The 18,034-nt window shown below is 45.0% G+C and overlaps 1 protein-coding gene across 3 annotated transcripts in view; it reads left to right on the top strand.

The window, feature by feature from the left end:
* GRIA1 (glutamate ionotropic receptor AMPA type subunit 1) overlaps positions 1-18,034 on the top strand; it is a 135,217-nt gene that overhangs the window by 27,166 nt on the left and 90,017 nt on the right. Inside the window, exon 2 of one of the 3 annotated variants that reach the window (XM_087753565.1) lies at positions 11,778-11,866. The exons of the other annotated variants lie outside the window; for them this stretch is intronic. Within the exon in view, the coding sequence (XP_087609691.1) occupies positions 11,791-11,866 (76 nt within the window). The 5' untranslated portion in view covers positions 11,778-11,790. The remainder of the gene's footprint in view (positions 1-11,777; positions 11,867-18,034) is intronic. 3 annotated transcript variants of the gene reach the window in all.

Genomic DNA, 18,034 nt, shown 5'->3' with positions numbered 1-18,034 from the left:
CTGATGAATAAAAATAAGAATCATTTGGAAGATCTGACCTTGCAAATATTTAAGCACAAAACTGTTTTCATAACCTTGCTCAAGCCATTTCTGTATCAGGGGCTGTGGGATGTTAGGTACAAGACCATTTTTCCTCTGTGGCAGCATCCCAAGCCATCCTTCCAATCTTTTCTCAGCTCTGTCCCTGCTTTAATAATGAGACAAATTCAGATGTTAATATAGAGAGAAAGCAGTATTATAGGAATGAGAAGGGATTGAGAACTAATTCTCCATTTCTATAATGATTTTTATTCTGACATTTACAGAAACATATGGCCCCATGTTCTGCGAGCAGTTTGTTAGGATGTGCTGTCCCTCTGCCTTGCTTCCCAGAACGCGCAGTCCCCCACACACATGCTCACACTGATGTGCGATGACGCCCAGCGTTGCACTTCAGTCTGTCGGCAACAGGAAGGCAGGATTTGTGCATCCTGTCCTCTCTGGGTCCCTCTGAAATTCAGTCCCTGTTGCTTCAGGAACAGGAGCTTATGGAAACACACCTCCATTTGGCTTAAACTATCTGCTTTAGAGGAGGCAGATTAAGTAGAAAACCAGCCAGCAGCCCCAAGTTCAGGGTTTTGAACACCCTGAGTTCAAGCTAGAGCTCAGGTACCTGAAAAACTGTTCCTCTGGTGTGGTGGGCATAGGGCTATGAGCTGCCACCACTGCTGGCAGGCTGTGAATGTGAAGAGATTTCAGTGAAAACCTTCCTTATCCATTTTCCCTCATATGCAATATGTCACATAGGGCTGCATAGCTGAAAGGATGGTAAGGGCAGGGGTTTATAAGTCTTCTGTTGGTGTGAGCAGGCAGTACTGCAGATTCCATGTGACACTTGTGGCAGAGAAGGTAAAAAGCAGTGGCAGATCCTGCAACAGGAGCCCTGTTGCTAAGGAGAGCCCTGTGCAAGACAGGAGAGAGAGGTCTTCAAAACATACACAGATATCCAGGGTTTCCCTGTGAATGGCTCTGTCTGTACAGAGCTTCTATGCCCAGCCAATACAGACAAAGAGGACTGCAGTAGAAATTTAGGTAGCTTCTTCGGTCCAAGTACCTACATCATCTGGGCTTTGCGTGGCTCTCCTGGATTGTATGTCATCTTTTTTAGTCCAAAGACTATGAAATATATATGAAAATACATCTATGAAAAGCCTGAGAAGAATCCAACCCACTTTAGTATTGATTGTCCCAAGGACGCTCTCATACAGCAACTACCACCTCCCTTTTTGTATTCCCTTTCCTGTTCAGGCTGTTTTTTCGTGAAAAGGTGGTGTGGGTGTGGGAGTCAGAGCTGAAGGAGGATCATGCAAAGCTGAGGGAATCAGAGGGCAAGTGATGGCGAGGAAGAAAGATCACCTGCACGTGTCACCAGAGGCAGCAGGGCTGGGGTGCCTCCATCAGAGCAGAAGACGCTATGGACCGACCTCTGCTGTGGTACAGCAGATGCAGGGCTGCCTGCAGGCACCACAACGCTGTGTTGGCAGGGGCTGTGTCTGAAACCAAAGAGTTATTTTCAGTCTGCAGTAGATGGGGCTGTGACTGCCAAACAGACGGCTCCTGACCTCCCAGCAGGTATCCCAGGAGAGAGTGGTTTGCAAGCACAGCAGCTACCTGAGGCTGCCATTTGCTGTAACACCGTTTCCTCGAAATCCCCCTCCCCAGCCCCGGGAGCAGCACTTCCAGGAATGATGTCTCTGTCTCCTGCATGCAGAACCAGAAAACCCATTTTGTTTGTGGGTCCCTGAAGATTGGATGGGAGCATCCAACCTCACTGCACAACTCTGCTAATGAAGCTGCTGAGAGTAATTAAACTAGAGCAATATCTGTTGTGATATTTAGAAAAAGACATGCTGGGGATAATTATGCCACTCTGCTCTCTCTCTCTGCCTCTCCCCACACACACTGACCTGTGCAGAGCACCATCGGCAGGGTAATAATGGCTTTATAGTTGTACCTCTCATCCTAAAGAGAGCTTGTGCAAAGGCTCAGGCTCAGTCTCCCTGTGCGACGTTCAGGTCCCCACAGATACTGAGATGAGCTGTGAAATTCAGTCTGGGCACCAGGGAGATCCAGGCGTGGGTCTTACCACCTTACCAGCACCAGGGAAGTGATGGTGGGCTTCAGAAAGTGCTTTCATGCACGCATGTCTGTGTCCCTGGCTTTATCCGTGATGAAAGGTGCAGAAGTGAAGGGTCTAGAAGCAAACTGCCCTGGCATTGTGAAGAGCAGTAGTAATTCCAAGACATGTTTCATTGTGTGGATGTGGCTCTGCCCTGCTAAGCTGACACACTGTAAAATGCCACAGCCAGGACATGGCACAGGGAGTGAGCTGAAATAGCTTATCAGTGTCTCCATCAGCCCCCTGTCATCAGCTGCACCATTCCACTCGCCATGGGCTGGAGTGACCTGTATTGCACCAGCTTGTTTCTCCCAGCCCCAGTCTTATCCCTGAGGATTTTGCCTTCTCTTCCCAACTCCAAGAAGGTTTATTTTGAGATTGGAAACCTCAAAGGCATTCCTCCACCACCCCGCTGCCAATAGTGCTCCCTTGCTCATCATCTGGCATACCCTGCCTGCTATTATCTCCATTATAAAATCATGGAAGGGGTTATGCGACATTAAATCATCTTGGGTGAGTTTTGATCTCATTTACAACTCTGTGAATCAGAAGTGGCTTTTTTTCTGTGATTCTTGCTGCCAGTTTTGCAAAAGGGGAGATGTCTTGGAGCTCCCTTGAGTTGTCAGGAGAAAAATAGCAGTTTTGTGTTAGAGTAGAAAAAAAAGGACTGAAAAGAATGAAAAAGGATTATATAAACAGGGCAATTCTCTTCCCCATAAAGGGTCCTGTTTGGCTTCCCATCCTTCAAGAGCAGTCTCTTGCATTCCTGGGTCCGTGTTCTGGTTCAGGTCAGTAAAAAATGGCACCAGATGCATTACGTTACAGTCACAGAAAGGAAAGTGCTGATTTCTCTTTTCTCCTGGACTTCCTTCAGAAACTATTTTTATTTCTTCAGAGTCTTGAGAATGGAACACTGCAAGGGATTTATTTTCTCTTATTCTATTTTCTGGATATTTTAATCCAAATAATGCTTGAGTGCTTAAGAAAACAAAAGTAAATGAAAAAGAGAGAGACTATAGAAAGAGTTTTTTCCTCTTTTTTTTTTTCTCCCCTCAATTCCATAGAGACAATACAGAGGCCCCCTCAAATGTATGGTTGATGGTTCTCAGGGAACAGATGAAGAGATTTTCTCTGCATACTGATGTCCGTTTATAGGAGCAAGTAATAGAATCTGGTAGGAGAACCCAGGCCCACTAATTTAGGAAATCTTGCATGTCAGACCAACGTATCATGGTATTTAGCATGGTTCAGCAACAGTGTTTTGTGTCTGACTCTGGACAGTGCACTTCAACAAAGACAGAGACTGCTTGAAGAAAGTCCTGGAGGGACCCAGGTGTGTCCCAAGCCCTAGAACACATGGCAGGGAAGAGAAAGGGAATGAACTGGGTTTTAGTCTGGAGCATGGAAATGTAGCTGTAGTTTTCAAATCTTCAGGTGCAGCCTGCAGAGGGGAAAATTAATAAGTTCTTCTGTCTGTCCACTGTGGCTTCGCAGATGGTGGGAGCTGGGGGCTGGACATTGGGAGGTCTGTCTGCTAGCTTGGTTTAGGGATGGACTGAATGAAGTAGTGGCAAATGGAGAGCTTGTGGAACAGGCTGGAGGGATGTCTGCCAGCAATGCCTTGGGTAGAGGTGACCCAGGTCCAGGGATGGCTGGTACACCCTCCTGAGGCCCCTCCTGGCCCAAATCTCTATGTTTTTGTGAAAAGGCAGGAATGCTGTTTCATGCCACACCAGTAGAAATCTTGCTCAGGGAGAAAAGGGACTTGACTTGGCAGCTGCGGGGATCATTAAGGTCTGCATTACCAAGGCGTCTTCCAGGCAAAGTGATTTCCTTCATGAAGTCATACTGCAGCTCAGTGATTACATAAATAACCATGTTTTCTTTTCAAGACAGCAAGTAATGGCCCCTGGAGGTGCTGTACAGCTGTATAACCTCTATAAGCTCTCATAGTCCTTCAGAGACTCTTGATTTTTTTCACCACTGCCCCCCTGACTCACTTCTTTTTAATGATATTTACAGCATTTAATAACTAACTCCAAATTGCCTTGATAAACCACTGTGTTGCTGTATGTGGCTAAATTGAGTCTCTTTGTTAGTCTGTGTGGATTATCCTCTTTCCAGAACCAGTGGAAAGAGCGTGCTTCAGTGCACAATGTATCCCATCTTTTGAAATTCATGAAGGGTTTTTCTTTACCTGCTGAATTTCATTTCTCTAGGCCAGGCACTGTCAAAAACTGAAATCTGCTGGCCCTTACATCCTCTCTGTGAAAAAAAAAAAAAAAGAAATTGGAGAGAATTCACCCAGCAGGTGTAGGCAACACATGGATCACAACCTTTACACCTCACTGTGCATCCAGATGTGCATGTGGTTAACTCTCAACAGCCAAACAGGCTGACCTGACAGCACAGGCAGGGCTGAGGTGCTGAAAACCAACAGCAGCTTACTGCTGAGCCAGGACTCGGGCGATAGGATGAGTTCATAGGGATGGATATGGTTGAGGAGCCTTTTGTAACTACTGCAACTGTTCTCTATTCTGCCTGGTACTGCTGCCTGAAAGCATTCAGTTAATAACTATCAGGTCCCCGAAACCATAAGCTTGTTTTACAAGTCATGCATTTTTAATACTATATTGAATTTGAGGCTTCTTTTTATTAATCTTCCCTTTTTTAGCGGTGAAAACTCTTATTTTTAGATTTTTTTCCTCTCTGAAGTTGAAGGTTTGTACCTTACTGAAAAAGAAAAAAAGATAATGTGACTCATAATCAAATAACTCCAGGAGCTGGGACTTTACGGACCTCACTCGCCCTTGTAAGCTCTGTGCTGAGACTACAAGAGTCAGTAGGACTGATTCAGTGATGAAACTCCCTGCATTAATTTTCAGTGAGAAAAATCCCTGAGTGGCATTGCAGCTGGTTTATGTAAAGCTCTTTGTCTCAGTTCTTACTGCTGTGAATTTGGGCCAGCACTTATAGCAGACATGAGGGGGCTAAATCATTGGAGACCTTCTGTTTCTGTGTAAATGATTTTATGGCCATAACAACGTCTCCTGCAGTTGCTGTAACACTACTTTAGGCACAAATCCCACTTAGAGGGAAGCTGACGGATGCTGAATCAGGCAAACGAAATAGCAGACTGTGAGATCCCGAACACCACAATCTGGGGACCTCCATCTTGAAGGGAGCTGCAAAATTACTGTACTCAAACACACAGACAGTGGACGCAATCTCCCATAGAGTTCAGTCTGAATCTCTCTCTCTCTTGCTGCTAAGTCATTCTCCCTTTAATTAATATTTCATCCTGTTGATGCAACTTGTCCACTTATTTTCCCAGTTGTTTGCAGTGCGGATTTCCCAAATTGTTTCCTCAGGGCACTTGCAAAATCAAGATCTCACATCTGAGGAGTTCCTTGCAGCTCAATTATTGAAATTTCTTGCTGAAAAATGTATGCACTTTTAATTAAAAAAAAATTACCCAGCAAAAACAGCCTGGGGGTAGTTTGAAAGTAAGAGGAATGTTTTGTTAAAAAATGAAGGAAAAAAGCCCCAAACCCTAAGTGGATTAGCAGTTACAGCATTGTATGTCCAGAAACTATTTGAAACCTTTCTCCAGTGATGGATAATGGGGAGGAACCTGGGATTTAGCCATGTCACCTTATAAAAATGTTAGAAGCTGAAGCCACAGGAGATGTTAGTTGCCAGAGGATCTTCCCTAATTGAGTTGCAACAGACAGCACAGCATCCTTCTTCTCACCCTGGGGCAGGCTGAGTTTGAGAAGGGATTATTCCTCGGTCAGGCCAGCAGAAAGCCATGGTATTGCCTCTGCTCCACATTAAGCTGGAGAATGGACCTGTATTGGTTCAGATCCTTCAGTTTACAGGAAATTAATCCTGAGCTGAAGTGGGGAAATCTGATAGTGCCCAGAGAGTCTTGTTTCTGGTTTCCTCCTAACTGGTGCAAGACCAGAGCTTTCTCCCAGGTTAATCTAGAGCCTGAAAAAGGCAAGCCTGCACATCTGTGCTTCGTAAAGACACAGTAAGGAATTCCTCATACTTGGTGTTTGCATTGGGGCAAGTAAATACACCATAACCTGTGCAAGAAACCCAACATGAATGCAACAGATGCACTTCGGGAGTTGCTTACACAAAGCTTTGGCAGAAGGGATCTATGTGGAAGTGTTGGTGTGGAAATTTAGGGCAGTTGCAGTCTGTGCCTTACTTGTACTGAGCCCCCTCTGCTCCCCTGCTGCAGTGGCCCCTGTGCCACTAGGCAGTCCTGTTGAGCAAGGGCCATTTTGGAGAGTCTCTGTGCCACCAGCAATGATTTGAGTGCTTTTTCTTTTGGTGCTGTGCTTCTTTAAAAGCTTTAGGTGCGACTGCAGGAGCAGGCTGCAGACGTGTGTCATGGCTATGTGTCCCTAACCCAGACTGTGCATTCACAGGGATGGCTAGAAGCTGCCCGTAGCATGGTGGGACACAGTGACCTGGCTGTGAGGGCAGGCTGGGCTGGGTTCCCATCCCTGGGGCAGCAATGGACAGCAGGACACTCTTGGGACAGACAGAGTGCCCATGGGTAAAACTGCTGTGGGATTTGTTGGGATACCAGGTGGAAGATGCTCTGTGCAGGGCTACCCTAGCTTCGTCTGTGCTTCGCTGAGCCATGGCAGCCTCCTGGCTAAGTCAGATGCACACTGTGGGCTAAGCACAAGGCAGATGCATCGCCGTCCTTTTTGCACATACCAGATTGCTTCACAGTTCACACAACAGACCCGTGGTGCCTCCTACCCTCTCAGCTGTCATGCAAGAGGCTGACAGGGCCCAGCTTTGTCCCTGTGACCCAGCCTGTGGCTTTGTTTCTGTCCTTACTACCACCTTTTTCCTGAATGAGCCTGTTGGCTTCGGTTGGGTTACTGACGGGACCAAATTTACACAGCAGAATTAGGGCTAGTAGGTGGTGAACCTCAATTGTTCATGTGAATCAATGAGGTTTCTTCCTACTACATTGTATTTTTGTACTTGCGGGGAAAAAAAGTCCTGGGAAAACCGTAACACTGATAATTGTAATGCTGATGTCAGCTAGGAGCTCAGCCGAGACCACCACTTTGTTCCACAGAGACCTCAGGCAAGTAGGACAGTTGTGAGCAACCACTCTATGACCAAGTGGCTCTGGACGTGAGACAGCAGGTATGCCCAGGGACACCAAGCAGTACTGTGCACTCAACCGGGCACAGCATGGAGGAGATGTGATCCTGCTCTAGGAGTAGGCGCTGTGCAAAGTACTTCATGAGGGTCCTGTCTCAGAGGCAAGGAGTTCTCCTGGTTTGGCAAGGGCTTCCCATATAGAGAACATTTTGTTAATGTTTACTTTGGGTTTGCTAAGAAGCTGGAAAAGGAGGCAATTATGATAGTGAGAGAGAGAAGAAGAGAGGCTATTGGGAGCTGGTAAATAAGCCATGAGGAGTAGGGGTCTCCTTCCACATGGTTATTCACCATGGAGTTACTCAAGGAGTTTCTGTACGCGGCCTATGAGTCCTCTGAGTAGCATGAACACTCTCCAGTGTCTATGGGTGTTGGGAAAGACAAAAAAGCTCGCTGAGAGTGATGATGATGTACTAACACAAAACCTTCCCCCAAAAGAGCAGTGATAGTTCTCTGTCATACCTCTTCCCTTCCCTGCAGATGTGTCCCAGTCCTGAGGGCCACTCAGCCTTTCACTGGAGGTACAAAGGTGGCAACTGTGCAGCTCACTAGCCCTACACTTTAACTAATGAGAAAACATATGAGGAATTACTTCCTTCTGCCACTGGCTGCTTGGAGGCAGGGTTGGTATTTTGAGTATTTTTAGGAGGAAGAGTTTAATTTGTTGTAGAAGAAAAGTTCATGAGAGGGTAGTGAAGGAATAGCAGCAGTAGGAGTTTGAATGTGAGCATGTTCAAAGTGGGAGAGAGGCACAGCATGACCCCCATTTCTCCTCCTGTCCTCCGTGCTGAAGATCAGAGAAAACGAGATGAGATATGGAAAGAAAAATGATGAGATGGAAAGTGAGGGTGGAGGGGCTGAGGAAGAGGCATTGATTGGCAGGTCCTTTCTTGATGGGTTTGTTTTTAAAGAGAAATAACAGAAGTACAGGGCAGACCATGTCCAGAGAAGGGACAAAAGGAGATGCTGCCCACTGTCCCTGAGTTTCCTCTCACGTCACATCTCCTGACTTTGCAGTGTGAGATGCAAGATTTTGTACACAGAGAAAATTGTGGCTGATCACAGTTCGTAGGGGAGCCCTCATGTTTTCTCTTCTTTGCCAACCTCTCCCTTGAAATGTAAATAAATAAGGTTGGAGACACACATAATGAGGCCCAAGGGTAAGGGACTAAAAATCCAACATCATGTTTTCTTTGGCTGAATTTCTGAAAAAAAAAAAAAAAATGCTAGATGAGGAATGGTATAAAAAGAAATCAGACCTGTAGTTCACCACATAGGAAAGCTCAGAGCTGCTGTAGAGAAGCAGTGGTATGCAAACTAATGAATAAATCAGCACAAACAGTGGTGTACGCTTCCTACAAAGACCTCCTTCCACCCCTGTTTTGAAAGCAGATTGCTACCGACACCCAAGCAAAGCCTGCTTTGAAATTTTGTGCCGCAAACAGTAGTGAACTCCATGGTCAGGAGGCAGGAAAATTTTCAGCAGTCATTGCAGAGCCTTTCTGAGCTTCATTTCTTTCCAACTAGCTGCTGACCCAACATTCAGCAGGACAACACATCAACACCATGGCTAAGACAGCCATTGCATGTTAGCTACAGATTACACCTGCCCAGGGAGGAAGGCAGGGTAAAAAAGATGTGTTCTAGGGACAAGATCTCTAAGAAGGCAGCCAGTGGGATGGTTCTTCTCATGATGTCCCAATATCTGAAGCAGTACCTCATTTCACATGTTAGGAGCCAAGTGAACGTGTCTCTTTGCAACTGCATGTGCTGGACTGGGGTTTGAATTCTGAGGGTGTATCTGCTGGACAGCAACAGAACGGCTGCAGTCACCAACTGGGAGTTGTAACTAACTGCTTGGGAAAAAGATCAAAGTGAAATCTTTTTACATCATGTTTCCTCATGAAGATTGTTCCCCTTACACTTGGTACCACTTCTCTCTAGAGCATCTCTTTTGATGTTCCATGCAGCATCATACTAATAAGAGTGCAGATGGACTTTCCTGATAGTCAAGCTTGTCATTGAATAAGTTGTATTTCAAGGTGTATAAAAAAGGCCATCCCCTCCCTTTAAATACCTGTGTGCATTTCTGTAGAAACTATTGCTGCTCCCAGGCCTCCTGGGCTGAGCAGTCTTGCAGTGATCATCTCAGGTCCCTGCAGATTCCCTGATCGGACAAGCACAAACCAACAGACATTTGATTTTCATCAGTTTGCTGCAGTGCAGTTAGCTTCACAGCGCAGAGCTAGTGCCTCTGCCTGGGAAGCAGGCAGGGAACCACTTAGCTACTCCATGGCAAAGTCAGCTCCGGCTCTGCTCTGCCCTCCTCTCCTTGAGACTCCACTCTGAGGCACAGGAATCCTGTCTAACCATGCTCAATTAGAGATGTCTTTCAGGCACTGAGCAGCTGACATCAAGGAAAGCATTGTTGCAAATTAGTGTGGTAGTACAGAAGCCCCTGCTTGTTAGGAAGAAAAGAAATCTGAAACAATCCATGTTTTACAAAAAGGAAACCTGTAGAAGCTATTTACACGTTTCAGGGAAGGGGACGTGTGAATCCGTAATGTTGCTGTAGTGGGGGCGGAGGGGCTGTGTACACAGCGTTTGCAAAAGAAACACATAGTGAAGATCGTGTCTTTGAATGTGTTATCCACTGGTCCTGAGTGTCTGTTCCTGATTTGTTCAGTCTGATCAACAAAACACCTGAGCATCTACTCACCTTCTAATTAACTCAGAGACAACAGGGGTATTGCTGCTGTCTGCACCAGCCCTGGTAATGGGAGCCCAGTGTCACATCAGGAGCAATCCACTAAGCATGACCTTGGGTGCAGGGGAGCCTAAGGTGCCCCCAAATGCACAGAGCATGTCTGAGGGTGCTTGGGGCTGTCTTGTGCTTCCCTGCACACCTGGACGGGCTCTCCACCCACAGGTACTGCAGAGAACGAGCAGACAGAAAACATTGCACACCCAGCTAGTGACTTCTCAATCCTAACTCATGTTAAACGTTAAGCATATATTTTGCTGCATTGCTGGACAGGGTTAATATTGTGTCTGTATGTGTGCGTGGGCAGAAGGCTGAATAGCAACGATTTTCTGTTGGGCACTGGGGTAATCGCTCTGCCTTAGTTTTGGCTTTTTTAGAATTGTTTGCAAAGACTTTAAGAGAAAAAAAGAAAATCCAGACAGAGGCAGTCACTCAGGAGAGACTGCTGCAGTCAGGAGGTTGTGAGTGTGGCCCCACAGACTCACTTTGGACCTCCTCTCTTGCACCGCGGTCCAGCAGCAGTGCACGAGCAAAGCCTGCCACTGCTGCTGCGCGTGTTCAATTCATTGCCTTCCAGTTTCACACCAGAAACAGGTAGACAGTCTTCAGAGCAATGAAGTGTGTCTTTGCCCTTTGCATGGGAGTAGAGGACCTAGCTGGATTCTGGGAATGATTTTCACCACTGAAACCACATGGGTTGAGTTTGGCCCCCAGACAATTGTAGTTACATCCCTTGGTGCATTGGCCCATTCTGCTCATTTAAAGTTCAAGGTTATTAACCGGTTCTGTGAGATGCTGCTGGGGTGACAAGTACTCGTGAGCAGCAAAACTCATGCTGAATTCAGGGATGAAGAGAACAGATGTGACTTTTCACATAGCCTTCTGGATTCTTTTAATAGAGCACTATAAATGAGGTTATTAATTATATCAACAAGGAGAGTAACACCAGGTATTTTCCCTGGTGTTTCACAGCTTGCAGAGCTAGAACAAATCCTCCGTGATAGCAGTCTCCAGTGGATTTGAACATGAGCTTAGAAGCCAGGAACACCTGGTTCTTTCATCAGCTTTGATACAGGCTCATTGTGTGACATCCAAAAAGTCCCTTGAAGTTTGTTTTTGGGAGGTACTGAGCAATCACTGCTGCTCAGCACGTCTGAAACCAGCCCCGTCTGGCCCTCTATAAAACACAGCCAAAAGCTCCTTTGAGATCACCAAATGAAAGGCATGTTATGAATGCAAAGTTTATTATATGTCTACCGTGTAATGTCATGTGGACTTGTAACGTAGTAAACACTGCAGATATTGCAAAGACACAAAATCTTATCTGTAGTAAACACATTCTGAAGCTCCTCACTGAATTACTCTAAGCCTCTGATGTCCCTCTGCAGATTTCAGTTGAGTTTTGGCCCTTGAAGGTATTTGTAGACTGCTGCCATATTCCTCTACTGAATATCTGCCAGATCCATCAGTCCCAGGCCCTTCTGTTACCAACACAGCAGATGCACTTAAAGTTACGAAGCCCAGAGTAAGCAAAACTAAAGTGTTTAATCTATTATTAATCAGTCAGTTGCAGAAATGATAGGGCTCTGGGGGACATCAGAAAGACATCAATATTTATGGCCTTGTTAGCAAATGCCACTTTTTTTTTTTTTAAAGAGACAACAGCATTATGAAGGACGTTTATGTTTGGAGTCATTCCATAAAGAGGCAATGTCATGTTTTGGGACAGGAGGATTCAGAACAAGGTATTTAATATTTATCACAAAGTATTGAGACTTCCACTGTACTTCTGTTCTTCTTGGTCTTGCATTCAACTTTCACCTTCTCTAAGAGCAATGACCCAAGCTGAGATCTGAGAGCCCCAATCACCCAAGCTATCATTTAGGGAATTTTTAAAAATGAAAAGATAAAATCTCCCTAATTCCATTTGCCAAGACAAATTATATAAATTCCATAAAAGAGAAGCAATGACATATGATTTCAGTTCCAAAAGAGCTCCATGCATTATAGGCAATTTTTTTCTGGATTAAGTGAGACTAAATTTAGATCAGATATTAGGAAAAATTTCTTCACCGAAAGGGTAGTCAGGCACTGGAACAGACTATTCAGGTAAGTGGTTTAGTCCCCATCCCTGGAGGTATTTAAAAGACAGGTCGATGTGGTGCTTAGGGTTTAGTGGTGGACTTGGCAGTTAGGTTACCAGTTGGACTTGATGATCTTAAAGGTCTCTTCCAACCTAAACGATTCTATGATTCTTTAAACAACTCATCCTGCAATGCTTGTGTTTCGCAGTGTGTTGCAGTTCTTGCTTGAGTTTGTTCCTTGACATTTTCTGCACTCACCCTAGTGATGTTGATTTTAATATGAGTATTATCCCTGGTACACAACTTTCTTAGCTTGATTAGTTTTTACCTTCATATACTCATGAGTTGTTTTTTTCACACACTGTGTTTTGCTTTTGGTTTTTTTCAAACTACTTTTCCTCTCTTAACATTGTTATGAAAGTTTTTTATTTTAATGGATATTTTTTATATCCCCTTTAGTCCTCTTTGCAGTTTCTGAATTTTTGCTAAAGATCTTTTCCCTGGAGTAGAAGAATAATCTCTCTCATCTCAAGATCACTTCAATGCCACCATCATTGAAGCAACCTCTCGGTTGAACATTATTGTTTTCTGTTTCATGCAAGAGATGTTGAAGAAGAGAGTACTGGAGCAGAGAGACTAAAATCCAAGGGGTAAATAGAGGACAAACTAAATAAATCAGAGAATAGCACTGTGAAAAACCATGTAGTCCATGAAAGGAGCAAAGAAAAGAGGAAGAGAGAGGATATTTCAAAGGAAAGAAATGGAGACCAACCCTTAGCCAATGTAGAGTTGCCTTCAGGTCATTGATGTCATCACTTATCCCTTCTCACACTTGTACTTCCCTCACTGTCTCTTGATCTGGTCACTGGTTTTCCCTCTTTCATACCCAGCACAGACTTTTCTAAATAGGAAAATGATGTATACTGCACATTAATTCACCTTCTAATAAGTGCGCAAACAGAAAACCCACCAACGTGGGCCCGAGTGCAGCAGCACAAAGCCATTAGGCACCAATGGAGGGTCTCTTTGCATGCAGTTTGATGGTAGAAAGTCTTGTGGCATCTCCAAATAGTTTTACAGGATCTGGCAGCTTTTCAAGAACTCCCTACACCAGGCATTCCCCTTCTTTAATCTCTCTGTCCCAGGAGCTTGAAACTTTGTTCTCCATACATGTAAGACCTATAATCACTGTGGCTAGAGACTGGTTCATTGTGCTCTTTGTGTGCTAGGAAATGAGATGTGAAATCCCTCCACTGTTGCTCTCAGCAAGGCTCGAGGATGTGTTTCACGGGTACCTCCTCCACCATATGAATGGGGCACTGTCCTCTCTCAGTTGGGTGCTAGCCTCTCCTGAGGGTTGAGAGACCCCTCTGGAAAGGTGTGTATGAGTGGTGGATTGTCATGAGGTGTAACTGAGCCAGACTCCAGGGATGGACCTACTCTTTCCAAACCCAGGCTGAGCTCCCTGTTTGAACAGTTCATAATCTCAGAGCTCTGAATCTACCCCTGCAGTGGAAAAGGAAAGGCTCAAATGTGGTCTTTTCTGGGCTGAGCCCTATGAGGTGTGTGGTATGTGCCCACTGTACTGACTGCTAGATTGGCTGGAAATAGCCAAGCTATACATTGATAAAGCCAGGCCTGGAGCAGGAGATGAAGAGGTCTGAGCTGCCTGTGCAAGAGCTTGACCTGCAATACCACGTGCTGTATGCTTTTGAAACATCACCTGTGGCATTAATGAACCTTTTTTTGCTTCTTTAGTTTGAAAGTACTCAGGACTTTCCTTAGTTTTTCTCCATCCTTTAACTTGATTTGGCTTTTCTGATTTTGTCCTGGAGTTTTGTGCTCACTGCCACGCATTGTGGCTGATGCCAACGCACCACTTGTCCCTCAACATGTTTTTTTTTCCCCATTGCTGCACCCCAGACCATTGCAGATACTTACAGATTTCTGTCTAGAGAAAGTTTGTGGAAAATTTTCTCATTCAAAATAAGTCTTTGTTGTAAAAGGTTTTTCCCCCTCAAGGAAATAGTAGTTTCAATAAATGTTTACTATCATTTTGCTATTGCAAATCTAAAATAAAAGGTAAACGTGGAGATTTTCTATGTATGCTCACACTTTTTGCCAGTTTGCCACTTACCTCCCACCTACCAGTTGGAAAACAGGAAAAAAAAACCCAGCATGTGATGCCAGTCTCCACCAATTTTCATATTTCTCTGCTTTCCCATCTTTTCTCCACAGAGATAAAAGTACTAAAAATCTACAACTAAAGAACTAAAACTATTTTTATCAGTGTCCCTGACCAAAAGGAAACTTAGGGCTACTTGAAACAGCACAAAACTAAATATTCTTGTTTCATTTTGATATTTCCATCAGAAAAGAAAAAACCAACTAATACTTTTTTTTGGTGTGACTTCTTAAGAGGAGAAAGTTGGTAGCTCTATTTGCCAGGTTTTCCTTTTGTGTTCTCTTCTGAGTTTCATGGTTATAAAAAAGAAGAGATCCATTTGTAATTTCAAAAAATTAGGTGAACTTCCCAAATGAACCATTTCCAAAGTCTGAATGGGGGCTGGCATCTTCCCACCCTCACTCCCTCCTTTCCTCTTTGCTTCTAGGAGAATCACTGAAATTGCTCCTTGCAGCTCTGCCATGTGCATTGTGCATCTCCAGTCTCCTCCTTCCCCTGCAGCCCTCTCTGCCCCTATGGGCACTCGCTTGCCCTTACACTACACTGTAATAAATGGCACCCACATTTTAATGAATTCTGTTCTCTGTTTACCAAGACCTCAAGTTTTTTTAAAAGTCATTGACCTTCAGTGTAAGCTGAGTTTGCTCAGTCCCATGGGGCAGAGCTCTGTGTTTGATAATGTGAGTATATAAAAACTTTCAAATGTCTTGGTTTTCTCTATCCCTTTCAAAAGAGATTGTTTCATCTTTATGCAAATGGTAGGGACCTTTATATCTGTTTCTTATTCCACACTGCTCAGCCAATATCCCCTTCATCTGCCTTACCCAAGGATAGAGGAGGAAAGCATCAGGCACTCTTGCTTCTGGGAGGATGATGGCTTGTGCAGCAGCACTTGCAGTCCACTAAATATTCATTTCCCTGTGGTTTTTTTGTATCCGTATTACAGATATGTAATTCCTATCAGACGTGTCAGGTGTTCGGTGTCTCTGGAGACAGCCGAACAGTGGAGGCGGGAGACTCCGGGAATGTAAATGTGTGCTGAGGAAATGTGAGAGTGGTTTCTGCATGCCACAGTGATCAAAATAGATCCCTGGGTGCTGCGCCTGCACTTCCCGCGTGGAGCAGGGAGCTCTCTGCTCCCTTTCGTCTGTTGCAGTGACATGAATGTTACAGTCAAAAAGGTAAGGGCCAGGGTAGTTTTGTTGCAATACCTGTTAGCAAGTCAAGGAAAAGAACTGTGAAGGTGATGGGTGGATGTAAGGTCATTGCATGAGACCCACCTCTCCGAGGCACAAAGGGAAGGATTCAGTTTTCTTATCCCTCTGCTGCAGATGGGGAGACAAAGCCAAGGAACAAGGTGCTTTTGCACTATTGACTTCTTATGTAGAAATAGTGTGCTGGTGTGAGCCCAAACTGCACAGCGAGCATGGGAAGGGACCTCAGAGTCACTGACACCAGGTTGTGCTCTTGGACAAAAATGATGCTCTAGATGAAACCAGCTCTGGTTTTGCTCCAGTGCTCCCTTTGGAAAGCAATACCAAATCTTTCTGTGGTTCACATCCTGCATTTATTCATGACTAGCTTATTCTCACTTGTTCTCATGTCAATGTTGTCCTTTAGCATCAATTGCTCTTCTCTAGTGTTTACCCCACTGATGTTTTTATAGACAGCAACCCATCCTTTCTCAGCCTTTGCTTCCCTGCACTAAACATGCCAGACCTTTTAAATCTCTCCTCATTAGACAAGCTCTCCATTTTCCAGACCAGTTGCCCAAATATACCAGGTTTTCCCCCCAAATACCTCATCTGCGTTAGTTTATCTGGCTTTAAAAAAAATGCTGGTTTTACTGCACCAATGGCAGGTTCACATGCATGTGTCAGACTAAGTGGAAAATATGTACTTCAGGAAGGGGGTTAATGGGGTGTGTGACACACAAAAAAGTTCCTGTGTGTGTGAAACATGCTGTGGGATGCTGCATGCGGCTATGCATGCATGTGGAGGGATGCTGTCAGCGGGATCGTGTGTGCGAGACTCTGAAAAGGATTACTCAGTGTGCGAGGGGGCGTTGTAAGAAGGATTTTGAGGTACGTGACACTGAGAAGGATTAGTCTCGGTGTAAAAAAGTGTGCGTGTGTAGAAGAGAGGAAGGATAAGCGGGTGGCTGTGCGTGGCACACGGAGAGAGATTAGCCCATGCGTCTGTGAGCGGGGTGATAAGGAGAGCTGTGTGCAAGAACACCGCTGTAAAAAGCCGCGACTTAGCTAATGGAAGGATTAGTGTGTGTGTGTGTGCACGCGTCCGGACGGGACGTGGTAGGAAGGATTTGGGAGGTGTGTGATAGAAGGGATTTGGACGTGCTGTGAGGGCTCCCTCGGCAGGGGTGCATGCCTGTGCCCGCAGCACCCCGGGGTTGTTCACGGCCATGCGCATGCCTGTGATGGTGGGACGCAGTACGGGGACACATGGAGGGCTTATGCGCTTGCAGGGATGGGGTTACAGAAAAAGCCAGCTGTGCCCTGTGGGTAGAAGGGATTACGGGGCCCTGCTGAGCCTGACGTGGAGGTGCTCACGGAGCAGGTGATAAAGCAGGGATGAAGCTGTGGTATAGTAAGAGGCATGGCTGTAGCTGTCAGAGCAGGGGAAGGGTGAGCACATGGGGAGGACAGGGCTGACGGCTCGGATGCACTGTGGCACAGGGGGAAACATCACCCCTTGAGCAGGGCAGGACAAAGGGCATGTGCTCTGCTGAGCAGAGGTTGTCTGGGTGCGGAGTAAATGCAGTTTAAGTGTGTTTTTCTCAGAAGACAGGGCACTGGGAGCGGCTAAGCTTTCCTTCCACAGCTGAGCATGAATGCTGGCAACATTTCCATTGACCCCATATTCTCCACCTCTCACCTCAGATCTATCCCTGCTCCTCTGGCCGGCTGCCAGCACAGTACCTCTTCTAGGTGGAAAGGATACTGGCAGCAGTCTTAGAGCAATATATGATTCAGAGAAGGCATGGAGGGTTGATTTCATCCTGACACTGATTTTTTAACATTCTGACTTAACACTAAAACTTTTTCCCCCTTCTGCTTTTCCATGGGAAAATCAGGGTGTTTTCTCTAAATCAGCGATTTCCAACTTTTGATCAAACCTAAGTTTTCATTTGGAGGGAAAAGCGTTGAAAAATTTCAGCTAGTTTTATTGTCTGCAGTATGTCTGAATTGGATCTGTTCCATTGGCATTAGTTTCATCTCAGAGACACTAAAAGCAAAGCCTACTGAACCTTTTATGATAAAATGAACTAAAATAGCTGGGGTGTCTAGAGTAACTTTTCTTCAAAAAAGTTGATCCTTTGCTTTTCCAGTAGGCCATTTGAAAGTTTGCTTTCTGTTTAATGCAAGATCATCAAAAGCATGGCCAGTTGCTTTGTAGCTTTCAAGAATATATTATTTAAGAAAGAAAGCTAAAAACCAAGCAGCTGCAATCTGAGATTCCCCTTGGTGCTAGGTGCTGCATGAATATAAGATCTCATTACTAGAAAATAAAATAAGAGGTTTCCAACCAGAAGTGAAGAGTCTTTACTAGTACCAAAGAAAATTTCCTGCAGAAGCATGATACTTAAATATAGAGATTGCCCATAAAATGAGGTCTTTATAGCT

The sequence above is a fragment of the Nipponia nippon genome, unplaced genomic scaffold, assembly GCF_047370975.1.
Source record: "Nipponia nippon isolate SJK-2023a ecotype South Korea unplaced genomic scaffold, ASM4737097v1 scaffold_17, whole genome shotgun sequence".
NCBI lineage: Eukaryota > Metazoa > Chordata > Aves > Pelecaniformes > Threskiornithidae > Nipponia > Nipponia nippon.
The sequence above is the reverse complement of the archived record's forward strand: the minus strand, read 5'-3'. Positions and strand labels throughout refer to the sequence as shown.